The 20,723-nt window shown below is 45.1% G+C and overlaps 1 protein-coding gene across 4 annotated transcripts in view; it reads right to left on the minus strand.

The window, feature by feature from the left end:
- Kiaa1549l (KIAA1549 like) overlaps positions 1–20,723 on the minus strand; it is a 269,359-nt gene that overhangs the window by 18,453 nt on the left and 230,183 nt on the right. For all 4 annotated transcript variants that reach the window (XM_041678800.1, XM_041678799.1, XM_041678798.1 and 1 more), the window contains one exon: positions 7,271–7,621. In XM_041678800.1, coding sequence (XP_041534734.1) covers positions 7,271–7,621 — 351 coding nt within the window. The remainder of the gene's footprint in view (positions 1–7,270; positions 7,622–20,723) is intronic.

The raw sequence follows: 20,723 nt of genomic DNA on the forward strand, positions 1-20,723 counted from the left end.
CCCTGAACTCTGAGTTTTGCAGACAGGTTGAAAACCATTGTCCTGCATGCCATCCCAGCCATACCTTCACCATCTTAGTAATTCAACAAGTGAATGCCCCCTTTAACAAAATAAAGGGGTTCACAACCCCTCTGTTTCTTCTGGCCTCTGATGCTATTCAGCAAAGGATGCAGAAGTCTATTTTTATCTCTGGTTCTTGGGAGGCTTATTCTGTACTGAACACAGTTTGCTCGCCAAGAAAAAGTTTTCTATGCTTTTCTCGGAGTAAATCACTAGAAGATTTGATAAAAAGTTCTGAGCTTTTGTTGAGCATTGAGGACGTCACCTTTATTAGTAGGCTTTTTCCTGCATAAAGCGCACCTATGCTGGACAGCAGGCCCCCACTCTTGGGCTATGTCTTTAGAACTTGGTCACACAGCAGCAGAGATGACCATTGCCGTGTGTGAATGAGCTGACAATCATCCTGCATTTCCTTCTATGTTAGTTCCAGAGGTTCTAAGCTCCCCCATCTTGCAACCCAGTTCCCCTTCTGTGTCCATTCCTGTCTCACCCTGTGGGATGAGGATCTAAATCCCATTAAGATATAGGATAGTTTCAAAGACAAGACTTGTGTGCACCTCTAGGAAAGCTTAGGAATCTGAAATCTTCTTCTCCCCATGCAGGACGGAAGAGTCAGGGGATGAGGGAGCCAGGTGCAAGGGGCTTTAACAGTCCTGTAGGAAAAGGTGAGGAAGCTTCTGGAGATGGGGAGGGGGACAGGCGTGGGTTAGAGTGAGAGTGAGAACAGGAGGGTGGGAGCAAAAGAAGGGAAGGGAAGGCGAGAAACAACACACAACAAGCAAAGTAAGGGAGGAAAAGAGGGAAGAGTCTGGTAAGGACTTCTCCTCAGTGGATGAAGGCACCAGTGTCCTCTTACAGACTAACACCAGGAGAAAATGTGAGGGCACACATTATCAGGGATGCCATCCAGGGCATTAGGAAAAATGGGAGCAGAAACTGTAGCCTTCTTCCCAATTCCCCCTACAGTTTTGCATCATGTTGGTTCCCAGAAGCCAGCAGGAGCCTGAGCTGACTGAGATGACGATGGAAGAACAAATCTGATTTTCCAATAATAACCCCCCAACCACCCAGTGAGTATTAAGGTTTCATTATTGACATTTCTTTGTAGGCTCACGTGGTACATATTGGTCACCAACTGGTGAGGTCACCAATAGGAGTGAGGTTATAAAACATTCAGGAGGTATGGTTTTGAGGCAGCATTTCTCTCTCCTGCCAGCCAGCTCCCAAATAAACACATAGAGATTTATTATTAATTATAAACGCTTGGCCAATAGCTTAGGATTTTTTACTAATTAGCTCTTACATTGTAAATTAACCCGTATTTCTTATCTGCACTCTACCATGTGGTGGTATGTTTTTTTCAGTACAGCATGTTCACCTTGCTTCTCTCTACATCTCCTCATGACTCCACCCTTCTTCATCCCCATGTTCTCTTTCTCCCTGTCCACAAGTCCCACCTAACTTCTTCCTGCATAGCTACTGGCCATTAGTTCTTTATTAAACCGATGAGACAATCCATCTTCACAGTGTACAAAAAGACTATTTCATAACAGGGTTCAGCTGAAGAAAGTAGGTGCTGGGAGTGGGTCCTTGGGTGTATCTTATCCCTAGTCCCCTTTTCTCCCCTCAAAACATGGGCCAAACCCTCTGAAGCCATGATCTCGATTCAGTTTTCCTTCTTTAGGTCACTGACTCAGATGTAATTTGTCATAGTGGTGTGGTTGTAACTAATACAGGGGGAAGGGCTAGGCATTCTCTGAATTTTTCTCTTTCTTCCCATGTAACAACCTTCCCATAGATCCAGTGACTAGTGACTTTCCTAAGCTTAGTGGAGCATGCTTTTGTCAGGTACCAAGAGCTCTAGTTTTCAGGGGCATTGCTCAGGGAAGGGCAAAGGCGAACAGCCTTCTGCTCACCCAGTCAGGCCAGTAAGGCACAATGGCCTGTCTTCAAGAATCCCGAGAGCTACGCAATGCAAGATTAGCAGTGACAGGCTCATCACCTGCATTACTCACCCACCAGGCCAGGTGGAAGCGCAGGAGAGATTCAAATGTTATTTGGAGAAATAGAAGCAATGTAATAGATTGTGAGTTTAGGCATTGTGGTGACTATAAAGATGCCTGATATGTTGGCATGGTTTATTATTAAAGATTTGGGGGATGACTCTTCTGTTTGGAAGGGGGAAGGAAGAACACAGACTTGTCAAACTCCCAACTTCACCCCCATAGAGCTGCCCCCATAGAGGCCAATAAGAGGAATAGAAAAGGCTCCTCAAAACTGAGTCATCTTCCTTATGACTTCCAACGGTATAGATATTTGCATTTCCGTTAGAGCTGAGAGTACACCCTAACCTTCACATTAGTCAGGAAATGGAAAATGTGTTAGCATCAGTGTTAGAAAGTGATAGGTTCTAACCCACTTCTGCCATCAAGAGCTGTTCAGTTGGCCCCTGAATCTATGGATTCACCTGGGGGTTCAAATAACTGAAGAGAGAATGTATTAAAAAAGAACTGAGTCTACACTGAGCACATACATAATTAATAATTTTCTTATTAATTATTCCCCAAACCATACAGATGACAGCTATTCACATACTGTTTGGGTTATGTCATGCCTGCCACTCTAAATAACCTCTAGACGACATAGGGGCATATGAGTAGGTGACATATGCAATCAAGGCCTAGGAGGGACTTGAGTACTGAGGGGTTTTGCTGCTTTTTGAGGGGTCTCGAACCTGTTCCCTGTAGACATCAAGGGTGACTGTGAGAAACTTAGGTAAGTTCTTTCATTTCTCCAAACCTGTTTTCTGAGTACTAGGGCTAGTGATAGCAATATTACAGGAAGGTTGACAGATTAGGAGAGATCATGTCTACACAGCACTTACATCAGTATGCAGCCAACAACGGGAACTAATAGACAGCAAGTGTTCTTATTAGCAGTTCCGTTGGTTCTTCTCTAGAGTCCAGTGGGGAAGATGTTTCAAGCCTAACACCTTTTTAAGAATCCTTACACTCTTGCCAGCAGGGACGTTGTAGGTTATCTTCACTGTATTTGGCATAGACCCATTATGGCTGCTAGCAAAATTGGATTGGTCATTAGGTGTCAAATTCAATTTCTTTGTAGATTCAAGAGGTAAAAGATGAGCAAAACTTCATAAACTGCTCAGTAGAAGTCCCAAGATGCCAGCAGTAACCTTTCCCATGATGTAAATCCCACAAGGCTGGTCCCGGCACATTATAGACACCAGCTTTCAATTATCCCTCCAGCAGAGTTTGGAGCACTTTCTTTCCTTTTTTCTTTCTTTCTTTTCTTAAGACAAAAGTAGCCACAGTTATCTTGTTGCCTTTTCTGCTGATCTTCGCATCATCATAGCACAGGGACCTCTGCAAGACCCTGGGTTCAGCAGCATCATCTCCACTGGGTATTGTTGGCTATTTTCTCCTTTCCTGGAAACAAGAGTCTCCTGTGCACTTGGCAGAGCAGGAAACCTTGTTCATGAGTGGGTGCTCTTTAGCATGTTCTGGTTTGATGGTTTGCCCTGAGGTAGGGTTATACCTCAGACCTTTTCCCTATGAAGCACCCCCATTTTCTGATCCATATATCCTGTTCAGCACAATTGCCAGCTCCCAATTACAGCAAACAGATGCCCGAGTATTCACACGTCTCACCATGCTTTTAGATAGCTTTATTGAACTCAGGTGTACGGGCTGTGGCATCAGCTCGCTCGTCACTGATTGGAAGACCTTTCTCGGTCACCCAAGGTCTTCTTTCTGAAACCCGGAGCTCTCATGGGTCCCTAGAATCAGCCTCCAGCTAGGGGTGCCTAGTGGCTCCTGAGACTTGTCACTAAACAAAAGCAAAAACAAAAGCAATGTTTCCTTGGGACCCTGAGGTGGGGCATCGAGAGTGTGTCCGAAAAGGGCTTCGCAGAGCAGGAGAAGGAGATGTGGCCTCACATGGACAGGGATAGAGTAAGTGGGCCCAGCAAAAATAGAAGAACTAGTTTGATATTAATGAGCACAGTCTGTCAAATAATCTGATGTGCTGGCACCATGCCAAGAAGTCTGCTGCTTATCAACTAGCTGGTCTAGGGTGTTTGCTAGGCGCCAGTCCTGTGCGAGTCATTTAGCAGGAGCTAACAGACCCCTTATCACCACCAGTGTATGCAGCCTCTGATTCTCAGAACGGGTCCCTGAGATCATTGGGTTAAGGGCACCATTCCACTTTGGGCTAGGGGTCAAGTTTAGGGATCCTCATACAGAGACTGGAAACTATGAGTCAATGAGACTGAAGTAGGTGGTAATCGACACTGGATATGAGTGGCCTTTCCCAGAGGGCATCTCCCTAGGAGAGGTGTATAAATGTGTTTAGATCCGGGTATTTTATAGCTCTCAGGGAGGAGGGGTCAATGCAATGCACATTATCAGAACACAGTGACCTTGGAAACTGCAAGCATTGTGAGTGTGTGTATGTGTGTATGTATGCATTGTGAGTGTGTGTATGTGTGTATGTATGCATTGTGAGTGTGTGTATGTAAGCATTGTGAGTGTGTGTATGTGTGTATGTATGCATTGTGAGTGTGTATGTATGCATTGTGAGTATGTGTATGTGTGTATGTATGCCTTGTGAGTGTGTGTATGTGTGTATGTATGCATTGTGAGTGTGTGTATGTGTGTATGTATGCATTGTGAGTGTGTGTATGTGTGTATGTATGCATTGTGAGTGTGTGTATGTGTGTATGTATGCATTGCTTTTTCAAGACAGGGTTTCTTTTTTTTAATATAAATCTTTTTTAATGTTTATTCATACAGTGCTCTGTCTGCATGTATCCTTGCAAGCCAGAAGAAGACACCAAATCTCATTACAGATGGTTGTGAGCCACCATGTGGTTGCTGGGAATTGAACTCAGGACTTTTGGACCTCAGGACCACTGAGCCATCTCTCCAGCCCAAGACAGTGTTTCTCCGTGTAGCTCTGGTTGTCCTGGAACTAGCTCTGTAGACGAAGCTGGCCTTGAATTCACAGAGATCCTCTTGCCTCTGCCTCCCAAGTGCTGGGATTAAAGGGGTGCACCACCACACCCTGATGGGAAAGCATTTTATAATGGCAAATATGTAAATCTGAGAGAGACTTTCCCATCTTTTCAGATCCAGATCTTTGGGAATGTGACTGGAGTGGCCTTAGAACTGCTGACATTTTTTTTTAAGGAATGCAGAGTTTCTAAAGTGTAGCCACCTAAGTCTTCTGATTGCAATTACAAGTTTAGATGCCTTAGAACCTAGGTGTTGCTTCAAAGTATATTGTATCTTTTAAATTATGTTAAGAAGACATATGAGTGGCAAGCAAAACCACAGAAAGGAGCTCAATATTACTAATCTTTAAAGAAGCCGGGCGGTGGTGGCGCACGCCTTTAATCCCAGAACTCGGGAGGCAGAGGCAGGCGGATCTCTGGGAGTTCGAGGCCAGCCTGGTCTACAAGAGCTAGTTCCAGGACAGGAACCAAAAGTTACGGAGAAACCCTGTCTCGAAAATCCAAAAAAAAAAAAAAAAAAAAACAAAAAAAACAAAAAAAACAAACAAAAAAACCCCCCAAAACCCCTAATCTTTAGAAGTGCAGATGAAGCTGTAATAGACCCACCTCAAACTCATTAGGGCGCCTACTATCAAGAGAACAAAATTAACAAACATTGGTGAGATGTGAAGAAATCAGAAATTCATGTTAGAGCCAGGCAGTGGTAGCGCACCCCTTTAATCCCAGCACTCGGGAGGCAGAGGCAGGCGGATCTCTGTGAGTTCGAGGCCAGCCTGGTCTACAAGAGCTAGTTCCAGGACAGGCTCCAAAGCTACAGAGAAACCCTGTCTCAAAAAACAAAAACAAAACAAATAAACAACCCCCCCCCCCCGAAAAGAAATTCATTGTTGGAGAGAATGAAAAATGGTACAACCATAGCAGAAAACAATGCCAGGACAAAATAGAATCCCATGTGATCCAGAACCCTTACTCACGGAAGACAGATGACTCACAGAATGAAAGCAAGAACCGGAGGAGATATTTGTACCTGTGTGAGTGTCAGCACAACTTACTGTGGCCCAAAGGTGAAGACAACGCAAGTCCACACACATTGGCAGACAGACAGATACCACGTGGTATGTACATTTGAGTACTACTCAGCTTTAACATTTAGGAAGGGCCTGTGGATGCATGCTACATGGATTAAACATGACAGCTATGCTAAGTGAAAATATACCAATTATATAAAGACAAACATTGTGTATGAAGTACATAAAGTAGCCAACTTTATAGACAGAGGTAAGCAGTGGTTTCCAGGACTATGGGCAGGGTAGAGAAGGGAGTCATCTTTTAATGAGTATAGAGTACATGTTGGCAAGATGAAGAGTCCCAGAGACAGTAGCACAAGATATGAATGTGTGAACACCACCAAACTGTGTGCTTTAAAATGGTTAAGATGCCGAGTGTTGGGGGTTGGAGAGATGGCTCAGGGTTAAGAGCATGCTTAACCAGGGTTGCATTCCTAGCATCTACACAGCATCTCGCAAATGTTTATACCTTAAGATTCTGGGGGACTGAACACCCTCTTCTGTAAACTAGGAATAAAACTGTCCTTTACCTGTCTCAGAGATTCATTGTACAGACTGCATAAGGTACAAGTAACACCCAGATCAACGCAGCACGTGCTAATGAACTCTTTATGTACTTAGAGAGGGACTTTCTGCTTCCTAGGAACTAGGCTATTGTTCGTATTTATTTATTTTTGCCAGAAGAAACGTAAAACAACTCCCTCAAGTTGGAAAGCCAGGACGTGGTCACGATAGGATTCATAGTCAAGCCGCCTTGCTCACAGCCTATGTCCTTAGCCACCGGCTTGCACAGGCTTTTCACACAGCGCTCTTTGATGCCTTTTGACATTTAAATTGGGTTTCATGTCTGAAAGTGGAGAAAACCACCAGTGAGTGGAGAATGGGGTCAACCCTTTCAGGAGTGATAGCAGAAATGGAAATGCCTCTAAAATGGGTTAAGGTTTCACATAAGCCTCCTCGGGGACCTGTCCAACAAGAACAAGGTTTGGCTGTGAGTCACGAGTGAACTATGAGAATAGAGTCCAACTTATCCTTGCTTTGGGTCCTCTGTTGGACTGCAGTGGGGGAAGCAAACCCAGAGATGGGTAGGCAGGCAGAAGGTGTGACTTACCGGCCGGGGCAGACTGTACTGGTACATTTCTGGGCGGTAGGTGGGCACCCACTGTACTCCAGCCCTGGGTCGCGTCATGGTCCCTGGAGCGCTGGTCACCACCTCTGAGTACGGCAGGTGCTGCGTAGAGCCGTAGGCCTCCGGGTGCCGGCTTTGGCCCGCGTGGCCGGCGGATGCCAGGCTGAAGGCCTCCTCCAGAAGCATGTGCATCTGCTGCCGGACTTCATCGATGGAAGGCTGCGAGCTCAGCGTGGAGGTCTCTGAGTGGCCCTTCACCTGCCGTGCCCTGCTGTAGCCCCGGGGCTCATGGACTCTGTCGACATTGGTTTCCTCTATGATCTCGGGCTCAGTCTGCGGGATCAAACAAAGCCCAGCGATTTATTAATGAAACTCTTTCTTGCATCCTAAAATATTCCCTGGGACTGATGAGATAATGAGTCTGTGCTAACTTAGGCCTTATCCAGTGCGCTCTATCTAGGAATTCCCACGGCAGGCGCAGCCGGCTAGGGTTACACAGGAAAGACCGCACTCTGACTGCCATTGTAGTCTACGGGTGCCCACCGCTACACCAGCCTCGCAGACGTGCTAATTAGCATAATAATGAGAAGTGGCTTTCACTGATTAAATTAATGGCATTCTCAAAATCTAGATGCCTTTGGGCATAAGAATCTGGAGCATTCTGTAGTCTATACCCCAACGGATGGTAAATCACTCTAACTGAGCCTTGGTCCAGCCATTGGTTAGGGGATTCCTGGTTTCCTGACTCCATTTATAATGCGAAGCAACACAGTCTTCCTCCTACACAGATGATCTACAGGTATAATGCGTCATGAACGAAAATCCCCGAATGGGGCCCAGCAGCCTGCTTTTGTGAGCAGGCCAGTGTGAGATCTATTGTTCTAGAACACTTTCCTTCACCTGCACCCACCCTTCAGGGAGTAGGGGCGGAACTGAGGGGGATAGACAATGGGATCCCATTAGCTTCCAGAGAGGTCTCCAGTCTGTTAGCTCGCCTGTTGCTGAAGGTGTGTTTAGCAGATTGAACAGCCTGCTCTGCGGGTTGCCTGTGAGGGCTCCTTCTTCACCGGTTCTAAGTAAGTGCTCACTCTGTCATGGCGGCTGTGCACAGAGTTCAAAATGCAAAAAGCAGGAGCAAGGGATGGCTCAAGCGATACAGTCCGCTGCCCCACAGCAGCTACTATGGCAAGGGCCAGATCTAGGCTGCCCCGAGGAGCTAAAAAACGAGGGCGTTAGAGATGTTCCAGCCAGGAAGCTGCTTTCTTTTCACTTCTTCATTTGTAAAAGGACGATGCATTACCTCAGAGGGCCGCACAAGGATTCAGTGAATGTCTCCGTGAAGATTTAGAACTGCGGCACAGGGTACAGACCCGCTAGCCGCCATCGTCAGCGCTCCCATCACCATGATTGCTGTTACACATGAAAGTTCTCATGAATTTGAATTACTATGCATGAGGCACTTGGCTGTGTCAAACAGACACCGCAGGAGGATATCAGGAGGGAATTCATTCGCACAGGGAAGTCCTGCTCTCAAAGATCACAGAAGTCAGAGTTGTGATGTATTCATGTTTGCACTGAATAGTTAGTTCTACGTCAACCTGACACAGCTAAAGTCACCTGAGAGGAGGGAGCCTCAGTTAAGGAAAATGACTGATAAGATCAGGCTCTAGGCAAGCCCATAGGGCATTTTCCTAATCAGTGATTGATGAGGGAGAGTCCAGCCCTTTGTGGGTGGTGCCATCCCTGGGCTGGTGGTCCTGGTTTCTATAAGAAAGCAGGTTGAACAAGCTAGGGGAAGCAAGCCAGTGAGCAGCACCCCTCCGTGGCTTCTGCATCGGCTCCTGCCTCGAGGTTCCTGCTCTGTATGAGCTCCTGACTTCCTTCCATGACAGACCGGGCATGGAAGTGTGAGCCACATAAACCCTCCCTCCACACTTGCTTTTGACCATGGAGTTTCATCACAGCAGTAGTGACCCTGACTAGGATGGTATTTTAAAAGCACGTTCACTTTTCTTTAGTATTGAATGAGTACATACACATTAGTGAAGAAATTAAAAATACAGACAGCACAAAAAAGAAATCAGACCTTTCTTTTATTCTTATTACCTAGAGTTAGGACTTGTAGGTAGTTCAAGATCAAGATTAGGGCTCTCCATGTAGCTTCAAGACTAGATTTATATGAAGAAAGTATGGAATATATACATATTAGAGTACTACTCAGCAGTAAAAAACAAGGACTTCTTGAATTTTGCATGCAAATGGACAGAAATAGAAAACACTATCCTGAGTGAGGTAAGCCAGACTCAAAAAGAGGAACACGGGATGTACTCACTCATGTTTGGTTTCTAGCCATAAATAAAGGACATTGAGCCTATAATTCGTGATCCTAGAGAAGCTAAATAAGAAGGTGAACCCAAAGAAAAACATATAGACATCCTCCTGGATATTAACCTTCATCAGACGATGAAAGGAGACAGAGACAGAGACCCACATTGGAGCACCGGACAGAAATCTCAAGGTCCAAATCAGGAGCAGAAGGAGAGAGAGCACGAGCAAGGAACTCAGGGCCATGAGGGGTGCACCCACACACTGAGACAATGGGGATGTTCTACTGGGAACTCACCAAGGCCAGCTGGACTGGGTCTGAAAAAGCATGGGATAAAACCGGACTTGCTGAACATAGTGGACAATGAGGACTGCTGAGAAGTCAAGAACAATGGCACTGGGTTTTGATCCTACTTCACGTACTGGCTTTGTGGGAGCTTAGGCTGTTTGGATGTTCACCTTACTAGACCTGGAAGGAGGTGGGAGGTCCTTGGACTCCCCACAGGGCAGGGAACCCCGTCTGCTCTTCGGACTGATAAGAGAGGGGGGGTTGATTGGAGGAGGGGGAGGGATATGGGAGGCAGTGATGGGGAAGAGACAGAAATCTTTAATAAATAAATAAATAATTAAAAAAGACTAGATTTATTAGCAAACAACTGTAATAAGCAATTTCAAATATTATTTTTTATTTTAATATATTCAAAAGCAGATAATAGGATATGACATAAAATTATACCTTAAACAAGGATATGTCATGCCACTGAGACTCTTTTAGAGAAAGACCTGCGATCTGATCATTGTCTGGGAAGTGGGTTTTCTGAAGGCCAGCAAATCTAACTGTTAAGATTTTGCCTAAAAGGAAGTTTCTGTATAATGTAGAGAACATTTGGAATTGAAGTTCAAAGCCTCAGGGTCTTTAAGTCAAGTTCCACTGTAAAGAAGAAACTGAGGCTAGAGCAGTTAAATCATTGGCTCAAAGTTGCCTGGAGTGGCGTGTTGCCCTGGGCATATCCCACTGTGCATACAGACTCATTGATGCTGGTTGCTACCCACACATGGTCTTCCTCTCCACATCTTCCATCTCCCCAATACATAATGATGCTTAACGTCAGATTACTCCCAGGTGAGAGATTAATGGCACCGAGGTGAGTGGAGCTACGCCTCTGCAGTCAGAAGAGAGAATATGGCCTTCTGTGAATTTACAGTGTGCGTTAGGCAGGGCAAGAAGAGTGCTCTTCTTGGTAGCATATCTTTCTCTCTCCTCTGGAAGATCCCTGGGGTGGGGCTGTGCAATGCGGAGTGGGGCAGGGCACCTCTCTGAGTTGGGTTAGAGAGGGATAGTTGGGTTAGAGATGGCATGCTCCTGCTGCCATCAGCCACCATGTTGCCCAGCAGAAGTTAACTCTTGAGTCTTACCACAGGGTTTCCACCCTGCTCAGGGGCTTCCTTTACTCTCAGTGTCTGGTGTCAGGGCCCACGACCGTCAAAGACTCTTGTTCTGCCCCAGTTCTCAGTTGGCTTTCAGTCTTTCCACAGATGGAAACAAGGTTAGCTCCCACCCACTCCCGCTTCTCATGGATACACTTGTATTTGCTTAATGTCTGTCTTGCCCCCCACCGGACACTCCCTGAACCCACGGTACATCTGTTTCTCACGAGGTCACCATAAGGCACTTGGCATTCAATAATATTTTTTAAATATATTTATTTATTTATTATGTATTTGATATTCTGTCTGTGTGTATGTCTGCAGGCCAGAAGAGGGCACCAGACCTCATTACAGATGGTTGTGAGCCACCATATGGTTGCCGGGAATTGAACTCAGGACCTTTGGAAGAGCAGGCAATGCTCTTAACCACTGAGCCATCTCTCCAGCCCCATTCAATAATATTTTGAGACTTGATCTGGCTTTAGAAGTTCCATCCAGTTCCCCATGGGGTGTGTCTGAAGTTAAGATGGAAGGTCCACTTTCTTTATCACAATTCCTATGCTAATGAGCTGAACAACACACGGGCAAGCTGCGTGGACTCCCTTGGACTCAGGATGCCGCTCTCCGTAGTTCAAATGAACTACTACCTGGCATTTACCATCTGCCCTGGCAAGTTTTATGTCACCTTCACACAAGCTAGAGACATCTGAAAGGAGGGAACCTCAATTGAGAAAATGTCTCCATGAGATCCAGCTGCAAGGCATTTTCTTCATTAGTGACTGGCAGGGGAGGACCCAGCCCTTTGTGAGCCTGGTTACCTGGGCTGGTAACCCCGGGTTCTACAAGAAAGCAGGTTGAGCAAGCTATGAGAACAAGCCAGTCAGCAGCACCCCTCCATAGCTTCTGCATCAGCTCCTGCCTCCGGGATCCTACCCTGCTCGAGTTCCTGTCCTGACTTCCTTCAATGATGAACAGTGCTGTGGAAGCGTAAGCCGAATAAACCCATTCCTCCCCAAGTTTTGTTGATCATAACGTTTCATCATAGCAATACAATCCTTAACTAAGACACCGTCTCTTGAACCCCAGCAGCCCTAGGAAGTGACACATCCCTCCTAACACCAGTCCCTGGAACCATCTGATGTCCACTCAGGAAGGGACCACCTTCCATGACCTCTGCTTGCAGCATAAATCATAGGTTTCTTTTCCTCACGGGACAATTACTGCTCTCAGCCCTTAGTTGTTTTTTAGGCTTCATTATGAATACACCAATTAAAAAAATTGTGACCTGGCCCTGAAGGAGTAGAGACAAATAACAACAGTAATGATATCAGCTGCCAGTGATGAGTGGCTTATATGCCAGGCACTGGTCTCTGAACTTTGTATGCATTGGCTCGTCTTACTCTTACAATAACCCATGTAATATTAATGAGTATGATTATTTTTAAAGTATAGATGAGCAAATTGAGGCACTGAAAAGTCAAACAGAAAGCCCTTATCCATTGTACATATACAAATAGATCTCTTACCACCTGGTAGTTGTATGTTCTGACCAAAGCCAGAACAGACTTCTGAGACAAGAACAGAGATAGAGTAATTACTAAGATTATCTCAGAGAGCATAGGACAAAAGCATCAGTATATAAATGGAAGTGCTTAGCAGTAAACCCAGCAATAAGCAGTAAATGAATACCACTTAGTGGATGGGCCACTCCTCTGGGGCCCCATCTTTATCTAATGAGTTATGACAACCATATCCCTCAGTTCAGGGCTGCATGTCTAAAGTCACTGATTGGCTGCTAGGTGAAAGAAATCCACACAGTAGGTACCTGTGCTGTCCCTGTGAGGAGTCTACCATATGTGTTACCTTGCTTAGCCTTACAGGCACATATAACAGTTGTGTCCAATTTCAGATTAGGGAGACCATGACCACTGGCTTACTTGGTAGGGTAGTTTGAATGTAATTGGCTCCAATAATCTCATAAGGAGTGGCACTATTAGGAGGTGTGGTTTTGTTGGAGTGAGTATGACATTGTTGGAGGAAATGTGTCACTGTGGGACAGGGTTTGAGGTTTCCTATGCTCAGAATACCGCCCTGTGTCTCAGTTGACTTCCTGTTGCCTGCAAGATGTAGGACTCTCAGCTATTCCTCCAGCACCACATCTGGCTGTACGCTGCCATGCTCCCTGCCATGCTGATAATGGGCCGAACCTCGGAAATTGTAAGTGAGCCTTTTAAATTAAATGTTTTCCTTATAAGAGTTGTCACGGTCATGGTGTCCTTTCATAGCATAGAAACCTTAACTAAGACACCCGGTCCTTGCCTCTTCCCTTCACTTATGATCACTTATGAACATGGCTTATGCTTTGAGATATAGAAGTAAAGTCTTCCTATATTGGTTGATGGCTGGCTCAAGTCCAGTGTCTGTCTAGAGCCAAATTTGGGATAAAGAATGTATTTTAAGGGGCTGGTGAGATGGCTCAGAGGTTAAGAGCACTGACTGCTCTTCCAGAGGACCTGAGTTCAATTCCCAGCGACCATATGGTGGCTCACAACCATCTGTAATGAGACTGGTGCCCTCATATGGCTAGCAAGAAGACAGACAGAACACTGTATACACAATAAATAAATAAATAAATAAATCTTTAAAAAAGAATGTATTTTAACTTGAAAGTTAGCATATTTGCTTCTCAACTTCATATTGAAAAAAATACCAAGAAGCTATTTTTATAAGTTAATCAAGATATACTCCAACAGAAATTCTAAAAATAGAAAAAAACGATCAAGGAAGACTAATCATCATCATAATAATAATAAAATAGAACACAGAGATGATCCAAACAAAGAAAATTAAAATCCATTGTAATTCAACTGCTAGAATAACTACAGCTAACATTGTGACCATCATGCAAGCCCTTCCAGAAGTTTCTATGCATATGAAAGAGGACACAGATCATGAATGCTCGAACACTTTCAACATACTGCTCATGCCCAACACGTCCAACCCTCAACCCCAGTCAGAATACATAATGACACATTGGCCATGACAGCTGCATCCCTTCTAGAGAGGGTCCATGCTTTGACATCAAATTCTCTGACTTTTGTGATAGAGAATAGGAAAAGGGGCAGCAAACTAGAGAAAGGAGGGGTGTGGATTGTAGGGTTTTGTTTGTTTGTTTGTTTTTGAGTCAGGGTTTCTCTGTGTAGCCCTGACTGTCCTGGAACTAGCTCTATAGACCAGGCTGGCCTCGAATTCACAAAGATCCGCCTGCCTCTGCCTCCTGAGTGCTAGGATTAAAGGTGTGCACCACAACTGCCCAGTTGGATTGTAGGGTTTTTTAAAGTAGGATTTCTTTTTCTAGAGAAGAACAAAAGCAGCCATGGTATATGAAGGAGAGAAGTTGGGGGAACCTAAAAAGGACCACAGTCTTAGGGTTTTATTGCTATTATAAAACGTCATGACCAAAATCAAACTATGGAAGAAAGGGTTTGTTTGTCTTATGCTTTACGTTACAGTCCGCTATTGAAGGAAGTCAGGCCGGGCTTGCAGGGCAGGAACCTGGAAGCAGGAACTAAAGCAGAGGAGGAGTGCTGTTTACTGGCTTGCTCTCCATGGGTTTCTCAGCCTTCTTTCTTAGACAACTCAGGACCATTTGCCCAGGTCTGGCTCCTCCCATGGTAAGCTGGCCCCTTCCACTTATCTATCACCACTTAAGAAAATACTAGATAGAACTGCCTATAGGTCAATCTCTTAGAGATTTCCTCAGTTGAGATCCCTTTTCCCAGATGACGAGCTGTGTCAACCTGACATACACTAGCCAGCATAACCACTGAGAATGACATCACATGTATGAAATATATGAGTAGATGATTGGAGATATTTGCAAATTATTATTGTTAGCATAGTTCTTTGGTTTAGATACTCTTTCAGAAAGAACTGTCTGGATTATGATTTTTAGAAAAAGAAAATAAACATACACACATATATGTAAACATGGATGCAAACATAAACTTTTAAAAGTTGATTTAATTTTTATTTATGTGTATGTGTGTGTATGTCTATGTGAGGATATAACATACATACAGGTGCCTTAGAAGTCAGAAAAGGGTGTCAGATCACCTGGAAACGGAGTGTGCAAGTGATTGTAAGTCACCTGATGTGGGTGCTGGAAGAACAGCAAATTCTCTGAACTGCTGAGCCATCTCTCCAGCCCTCATGTAAGGTTTTAAAAAATACACATTCATGTATCTATATATTATATATATATATATATACTATATATAACATTCTCTGTAAATAAACATGCACTCATAACAAATAACATTAAATAGTTTAATATCATATTCTATGGAGTTTTAAGATTATAGTGAACAGCTGGCGGTGGTAGCACACACCTTTAATTCCAACACTTGGGAGGCAGAGGCAGGAGAATATCTGTGAGTTCAAGGCCAGCATGGACTACAAGAACTAGTTCTGGGATAGGCTCCAAAGCTACAGAGAAATTCTGTCTCGAAAAACAAAAATGAAAACAAACAAACAAACAAACAAACAAACAAAATGTTCGAGTGAACGGCCCACTGTTTTAAATGGTCTTTTGATATCTCACTATGTAAAAGTTATCCTTATGTAAAAGATATCCTTATGATTAAACTTTGTATATGGCCATGAATTTATCCATAGGTTAAATTTAATTAATAGGTCTAGAGAATATGCATATGTTTAAGGTTGGGGTAGTTATGGGGTAGTTATGGAATTTTATACGGTATATCACAACCAACAGAAGAAATTGAAGCCATTCTTTCTCCCCTGATCACAGGGGACACTGGTCTTGCACTTACGGTGTCCACACAGGACAAGCACCTACAGTTCCTATCATGTTCTTTTCTTTCTTTCAAATTTCTTAAAGAATTGATTTACTTTATTATTTTATGTGTATGAATATTTTGCCTACATGTATGTATATGTGCTGTGTTCGTGCCTGGTATCTACAGAGATCAGAAGTTGGACCCACTGGGATTGGAGTTGCAAGCAGTTGTGAGCTACCATGTGGGTAACTCTGGAAATTGAACTTGGGTCCCCTGCAAGAGCAAAAAGTACTTACCACTGAGCTAACTCTCCAGTCCTCCATGTTGTTTCCCAAAGAGCAAGCCAGTCCCACACACCAAGGCTCCCTACACAGTGACCAAGAATCCATTTGACCTCAGTTTCTTTTGAAATCGGTAGGAACAAGCTTGAGGGACACTGTAGCTCTGCTAGGGACCCCGTAGAGTTTCTGGAAACTATTTCATAAACTTAGTCCTACTGTTTGGCTTTGGGGAACACATGTAGCCTTAAGTCTTCAAAAATAAATTAAAAACAGTTTTTGAAAAAATACACTAATGATAAGACAAGTTATCAGCTAGCAGGGAATATTAGGGTCTGTGTTCAAGATATACAAATAACTTCTACAAACAAATAAGAGACTTCCAATTTAAATATGATATGATATGCTTAATAGATATCTCAATGAAAGGCATTATCAAAATGTCCAACGAACACATATATCATCAGTAACTGGGAAAATTATGTCACTTCAAATTTGGTAGAATGAGAGAAATAAAATAGTCAAATAAGGGCAAATGTTGATGAGGCAGAGAAGTAGGATTGAATAATCATGACTATGAGAGGGAAAAGATTTCCATGCCTTAGAAGTCTGACTATAGTTTACGAAAGAGTCAGACCTAAATACCCACCCTCTGAGATATATGAGAACACATGCTCACGACGTAGCTAACTTCTTAGAGGAATTTTCATACTAGCTCTGAAGTGCAAACAACCCAAATATCCCACAGTAGGACGATGGATAAGCAAATAGCATTGGATTTATGTGATAGAATAGTAATAGAAAAGAACAAGATACTGATACTGCAAAGATAGGCAAATCTTGAGGGGAAGAGGTCAGACAGAGAGTATGACTGAAGAGTTCATGTATCCGAGTTCAGAAAGAAGAAGGGCTGCGGTGGTGGACATCAGAGAGGTGGTAGCCCCTGGAAGGAGGGTGAGGGAACTATCTTGGGAGGGTGTGTACGAGAGAGGAAGAGGTTCTGTATTTTGATTGGGCTGCTGGTTGGAAGGGTATGTATATTTACCACAGATCTAAATAGTTTACTCTGTATCAGTTTCACCAGGCAAAAACAAACTGGGTTGGGACAGCATAGCTGGTTGGAAGGGGCTCCAAGGAAGGCCTGCCCCGGGAGGTGATATTCCGAAGATCTGAAGGCAAAGGGGTTGGCTATGAACTCATCACTGGGAGGCATAAGAAAGAGACCTAAGGTAGGAAAGAATTTAGAGGATGCGCAACAGAGAAAGAACCACTGTGGAATGAATTGTGACCCCCCAAATTCACACCCTGCAGTGGTATTCCCCAGGACCTCAGGATGATGTGATCCTGTTTGGGGAGTTTTTCAGAGTGGTGATCAAGGTAAAATGACGTCATTTGTGTGGGCCCTAAACCAACACTACAGATGTCCTTCCTAGGGGGACATTTGGACACAGACATCTACAGGGGGAAGACAGCATGACACTCAGCAGGACTTCCATCTGCACATCAAGGCGACTAATCCTGCCCACACCTTGACCTAAGATGTCTGGTCCCTAGGACTCTGAGGAAGTACACTTCTATTGTTGACGCTACTTGGTGCTCTAGCAAACCAAGACGTGACCTTGTGGCTGAAGTACCAATCGCCAAGATTGGGATTGATCTCACAAGGTCCAAAGGCCACGGTTTGGATGCTCACCTTACTAGACCTGGATGGAGGTGGGTGATCCTTGGACTTCCCACAGGTCAGGGAACCCTGATTGCTCTTCGAGCTGATGAGGGAGGGGGACTTGATCGGGGGAAGGAGAGGGAATGGGAGGCGGTGGCGGGGAAGAGGCAGAAATCCTTAATAAATAAATAAATTTTTTTAAAAAAGAAGGTTGGGCTATCTTCAAAGGACAATTGCAAACACCTAGAGACTTCTAAGTTGGAGGGAAACGTGGCTGAAATTGATGGGAAGTTACTTAGGGGGCTCTTGCAATAGTCCAGGCAAGAAGAGACGGCAGGAGTTTGATGAGGGTACTTATTGGCAAAGACAATGTGGGGGACTTCAAGACTGGAAAAGGAGCAACAGGACTTGATGGGTTAGGAGTGGGAGAAATGGGAGGAGAGGATGGAATCAGGCTGAGCTCTTTCCAAGAGGACTCACACTATTCATGCATTCATGTTCCCCGAGCTTCCCAAGTCTGTGTCTTCCCATAGGCCTTTCCACTTGCTGTCCATTGCCGGGAACACTTTTCTCCAGGGCCAATGTGTGTGGCTCTCTGATTTGACGCCCTTGCTCGGAAGTGACTGTCCCATAGACCTTTCCCTTAGCTGAGATATTAAGGTCAGTTCCTGCTTCTTGGCTCTCCAGTGTCCGTTTGGCATCCCCCATCCATCTTTGTGCTTTTAATTCTATTCTCCTACTGGATTGCAAGGTCCTGGAGGGCAGGAACTTGCCGTGCTCCCTGCTGAGTTCCCAAATGGCACACAGTTGTAAAATCCTGGAGAACATCTGTCTGAAAGGTATTTCCACGGCTCTAGAAGAACTAGGCGGCCATATTTTAAATGGGGCTGAAGGACCTTTAAGAGCAAGTACTCTAGAATCCCAGTTACAGGCTCCAAAGTAGAGGAATGTCTTATAGGCCTCTCTTTCCACACTTGGCCCTCACCCTGACAATGCCTTTAGAATACAAAAGTTTGAAAAGCCCCTCTGCTTGTCTGCTTGCTGTTAATCATAGCCCCACCCTGCCAGGAGAACAGTCTCTACATATTCCGCATCCACTTGGCAAGGGCTCAGGGGCAGGCTGGAGGTGATGGTTGCTAAGATGGGCTGCAGACATGACGAAAATAGATCTGGTTTGCCGTCTCTTTCCCTTACAACTAATCATGGTCCTGGGGCTCACACAAAACAGTGCAGCCCACCACTCCCTATTTAATATGTGCTTTGGATCTCACAGGCCCACATGCTGCCTGCCTCGCCAGAAGCAGGGTTATATTTAGCAAGCTACTACTGGAAAGCAAACTTCAGGGGCTTTGTGGGATGCTGGTGCAGGAGTGATGAGGCCCTTACAGCCACTTCCTTCTGAGATGTCTCGAACAGGTCTCTACCAGTAAAGCAAGACTGGCCCTTGTCAGCACAGGCTGGCGTCCAAAGAAGGGTTTGCCTGCAAAATTTCACATTGTATTCTAGTGACCCACTGCCATTATATAGGCCACAGGGTGAGAAGAAGACAGTGCGGTTTCTGTGTTCTGGGTGAGCTGAAGAGACAGGATGGATTATCTTCATTGAGTATTTTGTTTTGCTTTGTTTTTGTTTTTCAAGATGGAGTTTCTTTGTGTAACTTTGGAGCCTGTCCTGGAACTCACTCTGTAGACCAGGCTGGCCTTGAACTCACAGAGATCTGCCTGCCCCTGCCTCCTGAGTGCTGGGATTAAAGGCGTGCGCCACCACCGCCCAGCTTCTTCATTGAGTTTTAATCTTCCAAGGAGTGAAAGCTGAGACCGCGTAGACAGGACCGTGAGAGACGAAGGCACCCCAAGTCTTCACTGTCGTTCCTGCTCCGAAGCAAACCTCTCTAATGTGCAGCAGGAGCCTGAGGGGGCAGGTGCCGGCGTTTCTGTCCCACAGCCTGCTGCCCTTCATGTATGGTGGGAGTTTAGTCCTGAGCAGGCACCCACACTGTTTGGGAAAGTGTGACCTCAGAGGTCACCTTTGCGGGTGTGGCCATGTGCTGGAGTGAGTGATAGGAAAAGGCCCCAGGAATCCATCACCAAACTCATCTCTAGTCCTGTCACACCCAGAGAGGTTCCCTTTGGGTAGTATTAGTCCTTTCCTTGGTGAAGCACACATTTCACTCAAGATGGGAGGCATCTCTAGGGCTGAGATGGAAAGGAGGCTGAAGACAGAGCAGCACTCACTCACTGGTGCGATCTGAAAGCCATGGGAACCACTGTCACCTGCCACCTCCTCCATACAGTTCCACCAGCCTTAACTCAGAGCCACGCGCATTCCCATTTTATACATGAGACATGAAAGCACAGACAGGTGGAGCAACTATCCACAATTCACACACACAGCTAGGCTATAGTTCAGTGCCAGAATCTGGGAGCACAGTTCCTACATCACTTGTGAACTTGAATGAGAGTAATCGATAAGCTACAGTCACCTGGTTAAAACTGTTTCAAAAGGAGTTGGTCTGAAAGCCTCATGGGAAGCTCTTTTGTTTTGTACTTTGAGATGAATCCCCTTGGCTGAGCTGTGCTACAGGCCAGGGAGGTCTTCTCCCATGAGTCAGCACTGTTCCCTATCTGATGGACTGTCCCCACATCTCCCTGATACCTCTACAGCCTTGCGAAAGCCAGGCAGCTGTACACAATCTCTTTGAAATCCACCTCATATGCACGTACTTCCAACTGAGCTTGGACTTCCCAAGCCCACAGTGAACATCTGAGGTACCACTCTGGTTCCCCGCCCTGGTATCACCCCAGGCTGGCTGTATCCTGCGTGGCAACCCAAAGAAGAGAGACGGACAGGGAACAATCACAAGAAGTGTGCTGGCCTTCCTTAGAGAGGAGCCTTCCTCAAGCAGTGGGTACTGTGACAGCCTTGGCATCTGTTCCCTC

Source organism: Microtus oregoni, unplaced genomic scaffold, assembly GCF_018167655.1.
Source record: "Microtus oregoni isolate MIOR12 unplaced genomic scaffold, Mior012 000031F_ref0000149, whole genome shotgun sequence".
Classification (NCBI taxonomy): Eukaryota; Metazoa; Chordata; class Mammalia; order Rodentia; family Cricetidae; genus Microtus; species Microtus oregoni.